The sequence below is a fragment of the Gigantopelta aegis genome, chromosome 1 (genome assembly GCF_016097555.1).
Source record: "Gigantopelta aegis isolate Gae_Host chromosome 1, Gae_host_genome, whole genome shotgun sequence".
Lineage (NCBI taxonomy): Eukaryota > Metazoa > Mollusca > Gastropoda > Neomphalida > Peltospiridae > Gigantopelta > Gigantopelta aegis.
In genome coordinates this window covers 35,221,402-35,241,231 of record NC_054699.1, presented here as the reverse complement: position 1 = coordinate 35,241,231, position 19,830 = coordinate 35,221,402, and the positions used below count along the sequence as shown (strand labels likewise).

The following is a 19,830-nucleotide window of genomic DNA, read 5'->3' as shown; positions in this document are numbered from 1 at the left end:
CCAGGTGTCAGAATTACCCCAAATATTTTGACATCCAATTGCCGATGAATGTGCTCTAGTGGTGTCGTTAAACAAAACAAACTTTTTTAATCCTGCATCACATCTTTGTATTTATAGACATTATGATGCCAATTCTAAGCGAGTTAAATTCCCTCTCAAATACCAAATGCTCCCTTATTTGTTTTTCTCTTAATGTACTGTATATACTTATGAAATATTGAAATACAAAGTCAGCTATTGTACAATTTATTCTGTTTAATCAAAATATAACTGTATAAAAATGGAATGGAATTTATTCTGTTTAATCAAAATATAACTGTATAAAAATGGAATGGCACAACGTTAATATTAGGAATAGTCAGAGTTTTTGTCCAGCCAAAATTTTATTTTATTTGTGTCTGCCTTTGACTTCAACAGTGCATCCATTCTTCCATCATAGAGTCCAAAAACACCACCTAAAACATGAAAGCATAAAGTCTTCTAAAATACTTCATAATGAATATTCTTGGAAACAAAGAAACCAAAATAAATGTTTTAATAACACATTTCATTTCATTTCAACTTATTTTCGTGCTTATATCCAATTAAGGTTCAAGCATGTTGTCCTGGGCACACACACCTATCTGGGCTCTGTCCAGAACAGTGGGTTAGTTGTTAATTGTTAGTGGTTAGTAAGAGAGAAGAGGGTGTAGTGGCCTTACACCTACCCACTGAGACCTTAAGAACTCGCTCTGGGTTTGAGCTTGTACTGGGCTGTGAACCCTGTACCTACCAGCCTGTAGTCTGATGTCTTAACCACTGTGCCACCGAGCCTGGTTAATAACACAAAAGCTCATCGTATACTATAGTTATTAGGGGTCTGATATGTGGTAATTGCCAACAGCAATTAGGTATGACCTTGCATTTCAGCAAACCAAGTTTTGTTATTTAAAATGTACCCAATGATAGAAAGCAAGTATGATATTTTGTAAACAATTACTTGTAAAATAAATGGTATTTAATGGTAGGGGTGACTATTGCAGTCAGTTTTACTTTGCAATAGTATTGTGATAGTTAAAATACCATTGTGATAGTATTGCAATAGTATATTGTGACTTCTTAAATCGCTTGTTAACAGTAATATGAATAAATATAAACTAATTACCTCAGTCTTCCAGTGTGTGTGTGTGTGTGTGTGTGTTCAGCAAACAGTTGTGATAGTTATCAATAGCTGAATTAACTATCGATCCATTGCTATCGAGGCACTGACTATCGCAACATATCGATAGTTTGCTGAATTGTTACACCACTATTTAATGGACAAAAATGTTATATTCTGTTTCTTACATACATTTGTATCTTCAAAAAAAGAGGTTAAAGAGGACTAACTGTTATGTTCCTATTATGTTAAAAAGTCGATTTCCATGTCAGTCAATTAATCTGGCTTCATCATCAGTGATGAACTTAACAATTTGTTGCCTACAGCAATATTTTGAAAACATTGCTGTGGGTGAAACGGCCCACCAATGGGAATTTTGAGACTGCCTACGTCAGTTGTTTTTCAAAGTGACTTTTGCAGCAAATCAACATGACTGAAAGGTTATTTTGCTGTATGTAAACATATTTCAAAAGCACAAATGTTAAATACTACTTTATTACAGCAGGTATATATATATATATATATATATAGTATACACCAGGTATATGTAGTTTGTTTGTCATCATGTAGGAGCTTTACTGACGGCAGAAATGTTTAACCAGTGGCAGAAAAGTGCCATTGGTGATGCTTCTGACATATGGCAATGTATATCTCAACAATGGCAATTGCCGTCCGTGCCGTCGTTAAGTTCAAGCCCTAAATACATGGGTCAAATTTAACAAACCTGTATGTAAGAAAAGAATTCTTTTTCCATGAAATCGGTCTGGATTTCGCTTCAGTTCATGCCACATTCCATAAGCTCCCTTCCCAGTGTAAACTGGGTCAAGGATGATGCCCGTTTTACAGCTGATTTCAGTGATCAAATCTACAATAAACACAGGAGAAATAAACAACAGACAATCCACATCAACAGGCAATCATTTAGTAAATGTTATCATTTCAACTTACAATCATTTACTATATGTTACAAAGTTAGCCAGTAATCATTTACTACGTTACCATGTCACCAGTCAATCATTTACTAAATGCTACCATGTCAACTGACAATCATTTACTACACATGACCATGTCAACTGACAATCATTTACTACACGTTACCATGTCAACTGACAATCATTTACTACACGTTACAATGTCAACTGACAATCATTTACTACACGTTACCATGTCAACTGACAATCATTTACTACACGTTACAATGTCAAATGACAATCATTTACTACACCTTACCATGTCAACTGACAATCATTTACTATATGTTACCATGTCAACTGACAATCATTTACTACACGTTATTATTTACCATATATTACCATATTTGTGGATATTCAGAACATTTCTAGTAGTGTTTTCCCCAAGCTTGTTTTAGCATGGTGCAGCACCATGCCTCAATAGTCTAGCACCATCTTGCCTTAATCAGCACCATGCTGCCCTGAGATTAAACAAGCCTTTTCCACTAATTAATTCTAAAATTGCCTTTATAAAACACCCAAAAAGGTATTATTAATTAATAAAATATGCCTTTTATATCTTTTGCCATTCATTTATTAAAGCAAGCACATAAATGACATTAATGTTTATTTCAATTAATTTTTGTGTATTTTTAAATGAAAAACAATTTTAAGTGACCCGAAAATGGTGAAAATGCCCCAAATGCCTTGCAAATTTGTAGGGAAATCACTATCTAGTAAGAAGGGTGGGGGTTGGGGGAGATGGACTCATATTCACATTGCTTTTCCTTCATTTGGCCAAACTTGAATAATTGTTAAAAAGGTTGCTGTAGTTGGTTTTTACACTTACAAACAAAAGGAATATTTGTTTAAAGAAAGAAAAAAAGGAAGGACATTTTAAACTTTAGCTGTTTGGTCTAAATTAGAGTCTATTATTAATTTTCTGGACACAGTACTGTATACTCATAATTTATACTGACACACAATGAAAACGCAAAACAGATATTTTTCAATATTTTGTTGTGATTACCGTATATCTTCGCCTGTAAGTCGATCTCGGCTATAAGTCGAGTCCCTAATTTCAAGCCCTGAAAACGTATTTTTTTATTGACCCGTTTATAAGTCGACCCATGAAAAACTACTTATAAATATTGAAATATTTCTTATTTTCAGCACATGAGAACAATAATATTTGAACAAAAGAAAATTATTTTACAAACTTCGGTTTTCACGTTTTGTACATCGCAATATGATCAGACTATTCCAATCAAACTATCATTATTACATAGCATCAAAACGAAATATTCCCTTAGTAGAGAGTGAAAGCTGTTTGACTGTTACTGTATAGTACTGTACAGATGGGGAGTGGGAACTATTTTCTCGTGCCCCTATCCACAGAGGTTCAGGCACGCCCACTACGGATTTAGCCTCTGACTTCGCCAGTGACTAACTCCGGAGCAGGAGGGGGGGGGGGGTAAGTTTGAAGTGGGCGGAATTTGGAAGAAAGCCATTTAGTACGGTCAGCGCGAGCGCGGACCAAATAGCAGACACTTCATAAAGCTTGAAGTACACCGAGTGGGAGCCGTGCTCTGATTGGCTGAATTTCGATTCCTCGGTGAAGCCTGTTTTTTACCTAAGTCTATGAAGAGTAACTGCATACCAAAACATGTCTGGACTCTAAAATTTAACCCAAAGTAGGTAAGACTGCTCAGCCAAAAGGTTTTAAGGTGATTTTGAGCAATTGAACGGGCGCCAAAGTAAAATGCGTTAGACTGCTTATAAAAAAAATAAACATAAGAATTTTGAACTGCTTCCAAAACGTTTAAAGTCTAACTAGCCCCAAAAAAAGTTGGTACTCACGGAGGTGAAGGAGGTTGGCAAAGGGGAGCACGTCACGGTGTTCCGATGAAGTTAACAGCGTCGAAATGCGGGATGACCGACCGATATGGGGATGCTGCTAGCGCCTTGGCTGTTGAGCGGTACTCTTCCCCGGCTGTGATCTTGATCATTCGATGTATGGTCGGGTTGTCCATTTCTGGGAGTAGCAGTCCTTGGTTGTAAATTCCTTTTCGGCGTACTGTAAAACAGAGACCTCGGCCATCCCGCATTGTGACGTGGTGGAAACAGTAGTCTCCCTCTGTCGGGCTCGTTGGTAACGGTTGAAATGCCTCGTGCTTAGGTTGCGTGAAGAGGAAGTTGACGTCCTCGATGTTGGTTTTGGAGAGCTGAGCGTGGCGTGCTGTTAGTTTGCCGGCCTTCAGTGACCAAGGCTCGTCCCCATCCATGTCCGGCTTCGGTGGTTGACTCGGAGGGCCTGGCTTGTCTGGTTGGCCACTCGGGGGAGTGGTTGCCTTCCGCTTCACCATGGCAATCTTTCGGGCCGGCGCCTCAACGGGTGCTGCCTGTATAATCAGCGGCACAACCGGAGGCGCTGAAGTCCTGGCCTGTGGAGTGGGTCTAGTCAGACCTTTGGTTGAAGTCGGGACGTCCGGGGCTGGTGCCTCTTCCGATCCTGTCTTCTTCCGGGGTACGGCGGTTGGCGGCGCAACAGAAGGAGTCGCTGCCGGCGGTTTAGCCGCCGGTTTTGGCTCCCCCTGTGCCTTCCCTATCGCACGTCTCCTCCTCCTCCATCTTCCAGTCTTCGGTGGTACCGGGTCCCCGTACACCAAGGTCACGGAAGCCCGTGACCCGGTATACGTGACCCGGTACTCCAGTAACGCTCCATAGCTGGCTATCAATCCCCCCAGGTGGGGGGGTAACTCGAGAGAGCAGGCGCACACGTCTTGTCTCATCGTAAGCCGTAGTAGGACTCACTGCTGTACAGATGGTTTTTTGCACAGACAACAACTTTATTTATAAACACTGACAACAGATCACTACGATAAAACTGAAAGTATCACGTTTTGCCGCCATATTAATACATGTAAGGAGGATAACTCTGGAAAGTACACTGGTTTTTGTACCAAATGATGTGTGTCCCTATTGCTCTAGATAAGTGAACTGCAGAGATCAGTCTATTTTAAGGGAAAGCTTAGTAATATTCATGAAGTTAATCACCGCCAAAACATTGTTTGAACAACCATTAATGCCAGTGACCAGATTTCAAAATAAACTCAGGCAACAGGTAGTTAGTATTGTTTACATTTTTACTATTAGTTATGACTGTTAATTTAACTAAGTGGACTGTTGTCTTGGCATGTGAGTGAGATCGTACGCCTTTTCGCATAACCAAAACCGTTCTAATGCCAAAAAAAATAGGTTATAAAAAACAAATGTGTCAAATTAACATATTTGAGTATAAATACATGGCATATTCAACAATAAAACTTGTAAAATAATCCCCAAAACAGTAATATTTTTTGGTGAAATTTCTTTACCCTCTTATAAGTCGACCCCCCAAGTTATAAAATAATTTTTGGGTGAAAAAAATTCGACTTATAGGCGAAGATATACGGTAATGAAAATTATATTTATTGGACTTAAAATAACAATTTATGAAAGGAAGCCATTGATTGGTACTTTTGTCTGGGTTTTAATCCTGGTTTTGTTCTCGTTACACATACAATAGCAGAAACACACAAAATGGTGTGAAATGCGTTCACATCATGCTGCATGCAATGCACGTGAAATGCCAGTATGTGGACACATAAAAGTCACGTAACAGTGTCATATTCCTCGTCACATTAAGAATGCCACTACTCAGAGAAGAACAAAGGGAGCGAGCGTTGGGCATGGTTCAAGTTGGCAAAGCCAAGTTGCTAGGACCTTCAGAGTCCATCCATCAACTATTGGACGACTTGTTGAACGTCATCAACAGACCGGGAGTGTCTGTGATCGACCTCGACCTGGTCAACGTCCCGTTACGACCCCACACCAAGATCAGCAGATTCGACGACACCACCTCCGTGACCGGTTCAGACTGCGACGATGACAGCAAGCAACATGATAGGACGTCATGGAAGGCCTATCCATCCGATGACGGTCACCCATCGACTCAGATGCAGACGCCTGTACAATGGTAACATCATGACACCGCAACATCGTGCTGCGAGACTACAGTTTGCTCTCCAGAATGGTAATCATCCACCAGCCTTTTACTGGAGCATTGTTTTCTCAGATGAGTCCCGTTGCTCTGTCTCCTTTGCCGATGGAAGAGCACGTGTGTACAGGAGACTCCATGAATGGTACGCTGACGGATGTGTGAGGGAACGTGAGTGGTTTGGCGGCAGTTGTCTGATGGTATGGGGGCAATCAACTGTGATTTCAGGAGTGATCTCATCATTGTCCACAATGCCCTTACAGCCCAGTGTTATGTTGACGTTATTCTAAGACCAGTTCTCCAGCCACTTTTGCACCGTCACCGAAGACCAGGAGGTCCCCTTCTGTTTCAACAAGACAATGCCTGTCCACATACTGCAAGAATTACCCAGGCATTCCTGCAACAAGCCGGTATTACCGTTATGAACTGGCCTGCCGTTTCACAGGATTTGAACCCAATTGAACATTTGTGGGATGAGTTAGGACGTCGTGTATGTCACCGCCAGCCACCACCGTGTAACGTCGCTGAGCTTGCACAGGCGTTGCAGGACGAGTGGAGGAACATTCCTGTGGCTTATTTGAGATGTTTGTGCCAATCCTTTCCCCGTCGTCTTCACGCATGCTCACGGGCCAATGGTGGACACACCAGATACTGACCTTGATATGGGGGGGGGGGGGGGGGGGGTTGAACTTTTCGATTACGAATGCAACTCGATTACTGATGATAACTGGCAATGTTTCCATGTGAATGTATCTCATGAATACCAGTTATTAATGTCATATTACATTATCCATCAATTCATTAATAGTTTGTCGTTATTTGCAATGAAAATTAGTTTTTGCGTTTTCATTGTTTCAGTATATATACATATATGAAAGTTAAAATTCATAACTTTTATTCCTTTTCTTTAATTATTCCATTATGTTAAATGTACACAATGTGATCAAATTTTTTTTTTCTTTCTTTCATGTTTTGATGTGTATTGTTCCGCATTCGTATAAATATCACCATGCTAAATATTAAATGTTTTATAGTATTTGGCAAATATAACCTTTTAAATGTAACAGTTTATACAAGTAACATATTATTATATGTCGTTTTCTGTTTTTTTCTACCCTCCATGGGCGTATAGTGATGACATATCACATGGGACCGATTGTCATTTTTGTTTTCATCCGTCACTGGGTCTAATATTTGGTTATTTTGGCATTATGTCTGGACAGGAAGAGAGGAAACCTGCTTGTACCACATAGAATACTATGGTAACTATGATGTCTTTTAGGCTCTTTTCCAAACAGGGCAGTACATATCACAGCTTCTTATGTACAAGTAATAAGGCATTGGTTGGAATGGGGGAAAACTGGAAAGGTCCACCAAAAGCAATGAAAGAAAGAAAGAAAGAAAGAAATGTTTTATTTAACGACGCACTCAACACATTTTATTTACGGTTATATGGCGTTAGACATATGGTTAAGGACCACACAGATTTGGAGAGGAAACCCGCTGTCGCCACATAGGCTACTCTTTTACGACAGACAGCAAGGGATCTTTTATTTGCGCTTCCCACAGGCAGGATAGCACAAACCATGGCCTTTGTTGAACCAGTTATGGATCACTGGTCGGTGCAAGTGGTTTACACCTACCCATTGAGCCTTGCGGACCACTCACTCAGGGTTTGGAGTCGGTATCTGAATTAAAAATCCCATGCCTCGACTGGGATCCGAACCCAGTACCTACCAGCCTGTAGACCAAAAGCAATGAATCCCACAACCCAGATGAACACTCTACGACTTTGGTACATCGCTTCTTCTTGTCGGGGATGGGACATATAGACCAGTGATAAAGCGCTCACTTGCTGTGCACCCTTACGGAAATAACCTATACAAACTTATAAGTGGAATATACTTTACTTATACGCCACTTATAAGTTACCTATATATTGGTATAAGTGAAGTATCAGTGTGTATAAGTATAAGTGAAAAAAATGGTTCATTGATACTTCACTGATACTCCACATATATTTCACCTATAAGTGGTTTATCAGTGGTATAAGTGAACTGGAATTAAGACATTTTTTGTTTGTTTCTATAAGTGAAATATAAGTGAACAATTAGTTTGGAGATAGTCCTTTTGCAAAGGAAATGATGTGTTCCAAATGAAACTAAGTCCAAAACATTTTCATGGTTATTTTTTAAAAATTCATAACTTCTCACAGGATTTATCGAATTCATTGGGAGCAGTGGCTAAACAACCAAACATACATGTAGCAGATTTAGATAGTATTTACGATAATTTAAAAAAAAAAAAAAAAAAAAAGGTTGGGGTGAAAGTGAGGGGGTAGTATGGGATAATTACAAGATATATTGATACATATGGTTATATATGATTAAAACAGGATCATCTTGTAATTATCCCATACTACCTCCTCACTTTCAATAGACTCCCCCAGGTGATCCCCATTAGAATGTTTATCGATCACAGTATGGATTTATTTTAGAGGGTGGGGGGCTAAAAACGAAATATTACAGGGTAGGCTACCACTCACATCTCATATATATATATATATATATATATATATATATATATATATTGCTGCTAAATAATAATATAATTATAATTTCAATTAAATAATAAAATAAATAATTTAAAAAAAATAAAGTCAACAAAAATTGTTTTAAAAAAAATCATAATTATTGTTAATTTGTTGTTATTATAATAATACAGACACACACGTACATATGGCAGTTGTCTCACACCCACACCACCACTTTTTTTTTTTTTTTACCAGATAGTGTGAAAATAGGCACAAAAACCAAATTAAAATGAATTGATATTACTATAACAGATTGTGCCCCTCCCCCCCTCCCCCCCCTTCCTTTCAGGTATCATTACTTTTGGTCTATTATTTATTAAGATTGATTTTGTTTTGGGTTTTTTAATCTGAATTTTCACACACATAATAATAAAAATGTTAGTTTTTTTGTTAAATCACAAGGAAGAAAAATAAAGTAAGCTGGTGTATCACTCCCATCCCTGGTCCTCACAAATCCATTTATAGAAACTACAATCCATAGGCAAGATTTTTTTTTTTTTTTTTTTTTTGGGGGGGGTGTGTGGGCGAATTCTTCGTGATGGGATCATCACAACAACAAAAAAATACCCACACCTTTAGGTAACGTTATCTATATTCGCTAGAAAAAATATGAGCTTTGGAAAAAAAAAGGTGATGCCATACGCATAGTAATGCTTTTTTGGGGTGATTTAGGTCACATGACCAGTTTCACGTACTCTGATAGGTCAGCAGTCTTTGTTTACAAATTAATTTAGTTTTAATTTGTTTAATTTATTTAAAGTATCACAAGTAGCAGTCATGTTTCATTTTACTTAGTAATATATATTGTTTTTGGGTACCATATGTTTCGGTCCCCAAACCAGTTCGCCCCCAGTCAGTTCACCCCCAACTATGAGGGTTCGCCCCCTCCCCTAATATTATGTTGGGTAATAAAAATGATTTTGGCTTAGGTAATTGGTTGTTTGGCAAGTCTTCCTTATTCTCCCCCCACCACCACCACCACCACCAACAAATTATAAAAATATTTGTTAGAATCAATGTACGGTTAGAGATAGTTATTGATCTTTTTTTAAAGCTTATAAAACATTTTGTTTTATAATTTTAAGCAACATAATGTGTACCGGTATATTTCATAATCCTTTCTGGTGATCAGGCTTGGGATCACAAAGTCATGCATTCATGTTTTTTTCGTACATGTACAAAATTAATTATTTGAAAGTAAAATTTGGTTTGGGCTACAATAAACCTCAATTGTTTAGGGTACCAGACGTTTCTCCCCCAAATCGGATGTCAGTTCGCCCTCTCGTGCTTAACCAGTTCGCCCCCACAAAGGTACCAGTTCACCCCCATAAAGATTTATATGTATTAATTAATTAATTAAACTGGTGATTATGTCAAATGTGCCCGGACTGACTCAGGATCCAACCAAATTGTGGAAAGATGACAATCCCTCCCCTCTAAGAAAAGAAACACACACACACACACACGCGCACACACACGGTTTAACATGCCTCTAAAGAAAAATACAGTAATTGTTTAAAAGTAACAAATAATTGGGATTTGGGGGCGAACTGGTACATGGAGGGAACAGGCCAAACTGGGGGCCAAACGTCATGGATTCATTGTCTATACAAAAAGTAAATTTGTTTTCTTTAAAGACACCACTAGAGCACATTGATTTATTAATCATTGGCTATTGGATGTCAAACAGGTAATTTTGACATATAATTTTTGAGAGGGAACATGCTAAAAATTAATTAGTAGCAATGTATTTTTATCTATGCACCATCCCACAACAGGATACCACTTACCAAGATGAAATACATACGAAATCGTGCAACAATTGCCAATCAATGCATACTTATTGTTTGCTGAGAATATATATAAAATTAAAATATTTATACCATTATATTTTGTGTTACCTGTTTACTCCTCTGTTCACTTCACCCCCAACTGTCGGTATGGATGCCCCCAAATATTTACAACACATCTTTGTTTGCATTTTGTATTTATATTATAAAAATTGTTTCATATTACTTTGACTGGGGTATGGTATCAAGCCTTTTCGCCCCATGCCAGTTAATTTCTTTTCAAAACGCTTGTCTTCTCTTTTGAAAAAAACTCTTAAACTGACACAGGAAAATTCTTGGATAGGATATTGACATACCTTTGTGGATGGATTGGTTTGCATGAGGATGAAATGGACATTTATTTTGATTACAAGAAACACAAGTTATATATATATATTTTTTTTTTTTTTCCAGAAAAATCGTCAGCACATTCTGGTCATCATATTATGGAAATATTTGTGACTGGTATGTATTTAACAAACAATAATCTTGTTTTAAGATGCATGACTTGATGTGTAAGAGGTGGTCGTTCAATGTCATAAGCCATTATACATAATTATTCAGAAATGTTTGATTATACCAGATCACTTGGAAATTAACTTTAACATGTGTTATCAGGTTAGTAGGAAATGCAATCTCTGCATGACAGTTAGTTGGTAATTTTTAAAACATCTATTTCAGGATAATAACTTTTACACTTTCCTTAACATTAGATTTTTTTTTTTTTTTCAATTCTTCCTTGTCCGCCCATATTCTTGAGTGAGCATCTTGAATTAAACATTTTAATAATAAAAAAAGTAACTTCCAGTTTACATTTGAACAGCATCTGACATCACATGTATGGTCACTGACAAGCATGCAGGGCTTTTTCTCGTTCTAACCAGTGCACCACAACTGGACAAAGACTGTGGTATGTGCTTTCCTGTCTGTGGTAAAGTGCGTATAAAAGACCCCTTGCTGCATTAGAAAAGCTGTAGCTGACTACGAGTCAGAATTACCAAATGTTTGACATCCAATAGCCGATGATTAATTAATCATTAATTAAGCGAGAAGAAACCTGCTACAATTTTCCATTAGTAGCAAGGGATCTTTTATATGCACTATCCCACAGACAGGATAGCACATACCACAGCCTTCGATATACCAGTCATGGAACAAGAAAAGCACTAAGGGTCCATCGACAGGGATTGATCATGGGTCAACCGTGCATCAATCGAGCGCTTTACCCCTATAGCTTGAAAGGAGTTGCATGCAGTTCTATGATGTACATGTATAGAGGCACTGATTTTCCGCGATCGCGGAATCGCGGAAATACCTATCTGAAACAGAATTCCCAATTTTTTTCCAACACATTATTTAACTTTAGCGCATTTGATTAATTAAAATTTATTTTTCGAACTAGAAACTATGGACACCGACATCTGCCTGTGCTACGCTACGACACTAGTACCTTTGTATGTTACGTCAAATGTTTAATGTAGAGTATCTAGACGTTTTACCAGTCGTGTTTTCTTCGCTTATTCCCGACGATTTAACGGGGAAAAACGAACATTGTGAGCTAAAATTGTCCGATATTTACTCAAGTGAAAGATATATTATGTTATGTTTGCTTATTAATTTTTAACATTTGCGGCATTGCCATATTTCCGATCTCACAAAGGAATGCCATAATTGCATATTGTATGCCAGGCTTTGTTCAAAATAAATTATACAAGGGAAGTGGTTTATAGTGTGATCGTTTGTAATTATTTTCCCGATCATATCGTAAAGAAAACCGAAAATGTCCGAAGTCTGTCTCGTGGGGTATTCGTGGTTAAATTTAAACCAAAAATAAATACAAACTACTGACATGTTTTGCCTCATTGCATATTTATTTATTTTATACCAGCAATTAATTGCGGTGTGTGTGTGTGTGTGTGTGTGTGTGTGTGTGTGTGTGAAACAAACACAGAATTTGTTTAATACTGAAACGGAAAAAACCGGAATTTGTAACATTATGAAACGGAAAAGGGAAAAATCTGAAACGGAAAATCAGTGCCTTTACATGTAGTTGACATGTACAAACTAATACATGTAGACAAATGTATGTTGTTGTTTTTTTAAATTCCAGTCCAACACCCTTTATCTTTTTGTAATAGTTTATATTTTGTAGGCCTGAAAATTGGTACAGATTCTTTTGATTCAAATATATATCATGTATTTTATTTTTTTATTTCTTCATAATTAAAATTAAAGGTCAACATTGAATATTTCAAAGTCTGTTTTAACCTTGAGATTTGATTGATACCAGGTAAAAAAGTAAACTTGAAAATTTAACTGAAAATTAGTTTGTTTTCTCTTGAAATTTTGATTCCCCACACCTGAAACTTGGTATGCTATGATTCTCTAGGGTAGTCTTTTTAAAACTAACAGAAAGAACTAAATGTTTACATTAATAATAAACAATAGCTAATTTACATAGCAGATCTATCCAGACTACATTTGTTTTTCAGAATCCCATCTGAATGTTGGATGACATATATCAAGATGACACTGAACAGGACATAACTGAGGAAAATGGATGTGAGATAATCCTAACAGTTGGAAATAAATATATATAGTATTTATAAAATATTTGTTTGCATATACTGTTCAGATATATTAGCGAGTCAGAATGAAACATCACTTTGTTTGTTAAGACTATTGTGCTTCAATTTTTATGTTTTGTGGACAGCTAGTTTACAGATAGGGTGTGTAAGCGGTGGCATTAATACAGCAATTGCCCGAGAATATTGAAATTTGGCCTCCAAGGACAGATTGCTGCCTATTTTCATTTGTTTAATGATTAGTTCATCACCAACTGCTGGATGTAAAAAATTAAATTGATAATTAATTCTGACCCATAGTCTTCAGAGGAAGCTCTCTACATGTTTCAAAAGCAGCAAGTCATCTTTTATATGATCAGGACAGAACATACCACAGCCTTTGATATTCACTTATATTTCACTTATACTTAACTTATACAGCGTTTTTGTAAAATATCAGTGAATCACTTATACTTCACCTATACTTTACTTATACAGCAGTTTCTGTGAAGTATCAGTGAATCACTTATACTTCACTTATATTTCACTTATAGTCTTCTTTTTTTTAAATATCAGTGAATCACTTATACAGCAATGTTTGTAAATATCAGTGAATCACTTATACTTCACTTCTATTTCACTTATACAGCAGTTTCTGTTAAATATCAGTGAATCACTTATACTTCACTTATACAGCAATGTTTGTAAATATCAGTGAATCACTTATACTTCACTTATATTTCACTTATACAGCATTTTTGTAAAATATCAGTGAATCACTTATACTTCACTTATACTTTACTTATACAGCAGTTTCTGTTAAATATCAGTGAATCACTTATAAGTCACTTATATATATCTAATACTTCTGTTAAATATAAGCGAATGACTTACACTTCACTTATATATATGGTTAACACTTCACCTATATGTCACATATACTTTGTATAAGTGATACCTCATTTGCATACAAAATCCTAATCGTTTACTTATAAGTCACTTATACTTGAAAAGTATTAACGACTTATACTTCACTTATAAGTGAAAAATATAAGTCATTTCGGTAAGGGCAGTCCATCTGGGATCAATCCCCGACTATTGGACTATTTCTCGTTCCAGCCAGTGCACCATGACTGGTACATCAATGGTCGTGGTATGTGCTATCCTGTCTGTGGGATGATGCATATAAGAGATCTCTTGCTACTAACGGAAATATGTAGTGGGTTTCCTTTCTAACACTGTATGTCAAATTACCAATTGTTTGATACCCTGTAGCTGATGATTACTAAATCAATGTGCTCTAGTGGTGTCATTAAACAAAACAAACTTTACTTCTTGTCAATGGACACATCACTGAGAATCACTAGACCACACAGATTTATAAATCAATGGCTATTGGATGTCAAACATTTTGTAATTTTGACAGTTGGTATTAGAGGAACCCCCTACAAGGGATCTTTTATATGCACCATCCCACAGACAGGACAGCATATACCATGACCGTAGTTCATCTGGCTGAACGATCCTATTCCACACCGAACCTACTCACCAAGTTCCCCTGGCGATGAAATTCCATATCCTTTGCCTTTGTAACCTTCCACAATGTCTACAATGTCTTCTGACTTCACGTCTGCCAGTCCCAGCGCAGACAACATTTCATTGACGTGGCTGTGGAAGTAAGCAGCATCATCACTTACAGCAACACCGTGGATCCTGAAAGTAACAAATATACATCCTACCATATTATACCAATATTTATACATGTAAAGCAGTATATTAACAGGTGGTATTTCACAGGCCAGACTATAATAAGCAGTAGTGTATTGTTCTACACTGGACTAACAAGTGGTAATGTATTGTTCTACACTGGACTAACAAGTGGTAGTGTATTGTTCTAGAGTGGACTAACAAGTGGTAGTGCACTGTTCTAGACTGGACTAACAAGTGGTAGTGCATTGTTCTAGACTGGACTAACAAGTGGTAGTGTATTGTTCTAGAGTGGACTAACAAGTGGTAGTGCACTGTTCTAGACTGGACTAACAAGTGGTAGTGCATTGTTCTAGACTGGACTAATAAGTGGTAGTGTATTGTTCTAGAGTGGACTAGCAAGTGGTAGTGTATTGTTCTCGACTGGACTAACAAGTGGTAGTGTATTGTTCTAGACTGGACTAACAAGTGGTAGTGTATTGTTCTAGACTGGACTAACAGGTGGTAGTGTATTGTTCTAGAGTGGACTAACAAGTGGTAGTGCACTGTTCTAGACTGTACTAACAGTGGTAGAGCATTGTTCTAGACTGGACTAACAGGTGGTAGTGTATTGTTCTAGAGTGGACTAACAAGTGGTAGTGCACTGTTCTAGACTGGACTAACAAGTGGTAGTGCATTGTTCTAGACTGGACTAATAAGTGGTAGTGTATTGTTCTAGAGTGGACTAGCAAGTGGTAGTGTATTGTTCTCGACTGGACTAACAAGTGGTAGTGTATTGTTCTAGACTGGACTAACAAGTGGTAGTGTATTGTTCTAGACTGGACTAACAGGTGGTAGTGTATTGTTCTAGAGTGGACTAACAAGTGGTAGTGCACTGTTCTAGACTGTACTAACAGTGGTAGAGCATTGTTCTAGACTGGACTAACAGGTGGTAGTGTATTGTTCTAGACTAGACTAACAAGTGGTAGTGCACTGTTCTAGACTAGACTAACAAGTGGTAGTGCATTGTTCTAGACTGGACTAACAAGTGGTAGTGCATTGTTCTAGAGTGGACTAACAAGTGGTAGTGTATTGTTCTAGAGTGGACTAACAAGTGGTAGTGCACTGTTCTAGACTAGACTAACAAGTGGTAGTGCATTGTTCTAGACTGGACTAACAAGTGGTAGTGCATTGTTCTAGACTGGACTAACAAGTGGTAGTGTATTGTTTTAGATAGGACTAACAAGTGGTGGTATATAATTAACTATTCTCAACTAAAGTTTAATGAGAATTTATATTAACAGTTTGACTTTTGAATGAATGAATGAATGTTTAATGACACCCTAGCATGAAAAATTCATCGGCTATTCAGTGTCAAACTATGGTAAATGCAAAAATAAAGTGATAATCAACATCAATATAAAAATTCACCAGTTAAATTGAAACACAGTGTAAAAAACTGTGCACAAATACAAATATCACAGATAGGTACAATTAAAATTTAGGATAAAAGTCAGTATATCGAAGAAACTGCAACAAAAGTTCAGGATAGAATCGAAATGATTCTGTGTCCGTAAATAAATGTTGCTTCAAATTTAATCGATGTCCTGATACACGGATAGATGAATCAACAATTCAAGCTAGATGAAGCTTGATACCACATTAACCTAAGCTTCTGGATTAATTTCTGACAAAAACCATCTTGACGGGGTACAAATTATAACTTTTACTCACACATTTTCACTTAAAAGTATTATTAATACATAAAATAATGCTCATAGGTGATTTGGTAAGTATTATGTACATGGGGTTTTCTGTTTTTTCTGTTTTTTACATGTTAAATATGTTGTTGTTTAAAATTAAGCAACAAAATTGATAAAGTCACATGCATTTCTGGCCAGATGTCCAGTATTTATGGCCATTATTCCCAACAATTGTGTTTTTCTGACCACAATTATTTTTGGAAATGAACTACATTTACGATACATGTTCCAATATTTTATGATTTTTGTCAATTATCGTCCTCAAAATGACTGCAATGTTCCGCTATTATTGTTAAGCGAAACTACTCACTGCAAAACAACTTTTTCAACTCAAAATGACTGCAATGTTCCGCTATTGTAACCAAGCGAAACTACTCACTGCAAAACAACTTTTTCAACTCAAAATGACTGCAATGTTCCGCTATTGTAACCAAGCGAAACTACTCACTGCAAAACAACTTTTTCAACTCAAAATGACTGCAATGTTCCGCTATTGTAACCAAGCGAAACTACTCACTGCAAAACAACTTTTTCAACTCAAAATGACTGCAATGTTCCGCTATTATTGTTAAGCGAAACTACTCACTGCAAAACAACTTTTTCAACTCAAAATGACTGCAATGTTCCGCTATCATTGTTAAGCGAAACTACTCACTGCAAAACAACTTTTTCAACTCAAAATGACTGCAATGTTCCGCTTTTGTAATCAAGCGAAACTACTCACTGCAAAACAACTTTTTCAACTCAAAATTTTCAGCTAATTCTCACACAAAAACAAAAAATTAAAATGGCCGTTATCAAGATTAGTCTCGGTCAGTGTATTATTAGTCTCGGTCAGTGTATTATTAGTCGGTCAGTGTATTATTAGTCTCGATCAGTGTATTATTAGTCTCGGTCCGTGTATTATTAGTATCGGTCAGTGTTCTGTTAGTCTCGGTCAGTGTATTATTAGTCTCGGTCAGTGTATTATTAGTCTCGATCAGTCTATTATTAGTCTTGATCAGTGTTGTTCTATTATTTCAGTCAGTGCCATGTTCAAACAGCAAACATATGAATGAGTAATACTGTATGCAGTATACAGTGTGTCAGTTTGCGTGCGGTATACAGTGTGTCAGTTTGCGTGCGGTATACAGTGTGTCAGCTTGCGTGCGGTATACAGTGTGTCAGCTTGCGTGCGGTATACAGTGTGTCAGCTTGCGTGCGGTATACAGTGTGTCAGTTTGCGTGACGTGGGGCGAGATATCTCAGCTGCACATATGAATGAGTAATACTGTATGAGGTATACAGTGTGTCAGCTTGCGTGCGGTATACAGTGTGTCAGCTTGCGTGCGGTATACATTGTGTCAGGTTGCGTGCAGTATACAGTGTGTCAGTTTGCGTGCGGTATACAGTGTGTCAGCTTGCGTGCGGTATACAGTGTGTCAGGTTGCGTGCGGTATACAGTGTGTCAGTTTGCGTGACGTGGGGCGAGATATCTCAGCTGCACATATGAATGAGTAATACTGTATGCGGTATACAGTGTGTCAGCTTGCATGACGTGGGGCGAGATATCTCAGCTGTAGTAGTGAGAAGGTTAAATAACCCGCTCTGATTACAAACAAGGACTATTTTGTATACATTTGGAGGAATAGCACATACCATGTGTCATTGGTTACTGACTGAAATGGGGGAAAACCCAAAGGTTCACCGATGGTGAGAAATCTATGACAGGAAAATGTAACACTTCTCATCACAGCTCAAGTTGAGTGTTACGTGCAACAAGAAATAGCCAGTAAATGCGAGGAGTTATCTCCCATGGGAGATTGTCTACCTTAGTTTGGATCCCGTCAGGTAGTTTCCAATGGCCAGACCAGCTGCTGTTCCACCACTGCCACACGAGAAGATCAGGTCATCAAAGCGCTCCAAGACACCCTGAAAAACACATTGAAACAGTCAGACCCTGAAAAACACATTGAAACAGTCAGACCCTGAAACACACATTGAAACAGTCACACCCTGAAACACACATTGAAACAGTCACACCCTGAAATGCACATTGTAACGGTGACACCCTGAAACACACATTGTAACAGTCACACCCTGAAACACACTGTAACTGTCACACCCTGAAACACACACTGAAACAGTCACACCCTGAAATGCACATTGAAACAGTCACACCCTGAAACACACATTGTAACAGTCACACCCTGAAACACACATTGAAAGAGTCACACCCTGAAACACACATTGAAACAGTCACACCCTGAAACACACATTGTAACAGTCACACCCTGAAACACACTGTAACTGTCACACCCTGAAACACACACTGAAACAGTCACACCCTTAAACACACATTGAATCAGTCACACCCTGAAACACACATTGAAACAGTCACACCCTGAAACACACATTGAAACAGTCACACCCTGAAACACACATTGAAACAGTCACACCCTGAAACACACATTGAAACAGTCACACCCTGAAATGCACATTGTAACAGTCACACCCTGAAACACACATTGTAACAGTCACACCCTGAAACACATTGTAACAGTCACACCCTGAAACACACACTGAAACAGTCACACCCTGAAACACACTGTAACTGTCACACCCTGAAACACAGATTGTAACAGTCACACCCTGAAACACACACTGAAACAGTCACACCCTGAAACACACATTGTAACAGTCACACCCTGAAACACACTGTAACTGTCACACCCTGAAACACAGATTGTAACAGTCACACTCTGAAACACACATTGAAACAGTCACACCCTGAAACACACATTGTAACAGTCACACCCTGAAACACACATTGTAACAGTCACACCCTGAAACACACATTGAAACAGTCATACTCTGAAACACACATTGTAACAGACACACATTGTAACAGTCACACCCTGAAACACACATTGAAACCGTCACACCCTGAAACACACATTGAAACAGTCACACCCTGAAACACACATTGAAACAGTCACACCCTGAAACACACATTTTACCTGTTTCCTTAACTCCTCCATCAACTGGATGTAACCGTAAATACCAGATTGATATTTTACAAGTTTCCTCAACTCCTCCATCAATTGGATGTAACCGTAAATGCCAGATTGAAATTTTACAAGTTTCCTCAACTCCTCCATCAATTGGATGTAACCGTAAATACCAGATTGAAATTTTACACGTTTCCTCAACTCCATCAATTGGATGTAACCGTAAATACCAGATTGACATTTTACCTGTCTCCTCAACTCCTCCATCACTTGGATGT

At 37.8% G+C, this 19,830-nt stretch overlaps 1 protein-coding gene across 1 annotated transcript in view; it reads right to left on the bottom strand.

Moving 5' to 3' along the window:
• Positions 1-232: 232 nt before the first annotated feature.
• The window catches only part of LOC121374257 (bifunctional D-cysteine desulfhydrase/1-aminocyclopropane-1-carboxylate deaminase, mitochondrial-like), a 30,315-nt gene continuing 10,717 nt past the window's right edge, over positions 233-19,830 (bottom strand). Inside the window, exons 6-9 of the mRNA XM_041501286.1 lie at positions 18,373-18,473; positions 14,663-14,826; positions 1,863-2,003; positions 233-455 (exon numbers count right to left, since the gene is read on the bottom strand). Coding sequence (XP_041357220.1) covers positions 349-455; positions 1,863-2,003; positions 14,663-14,826; positions 18,373-18,473 — 513 coding nt within the window. The 3' untranslated portion in view covers positions 233-348. The remainder of the gene's footprint in view (positions 456-1,862; positions 2,004-14,662; positions 14,827-18,372; positions 18,474-19,830) is intronic.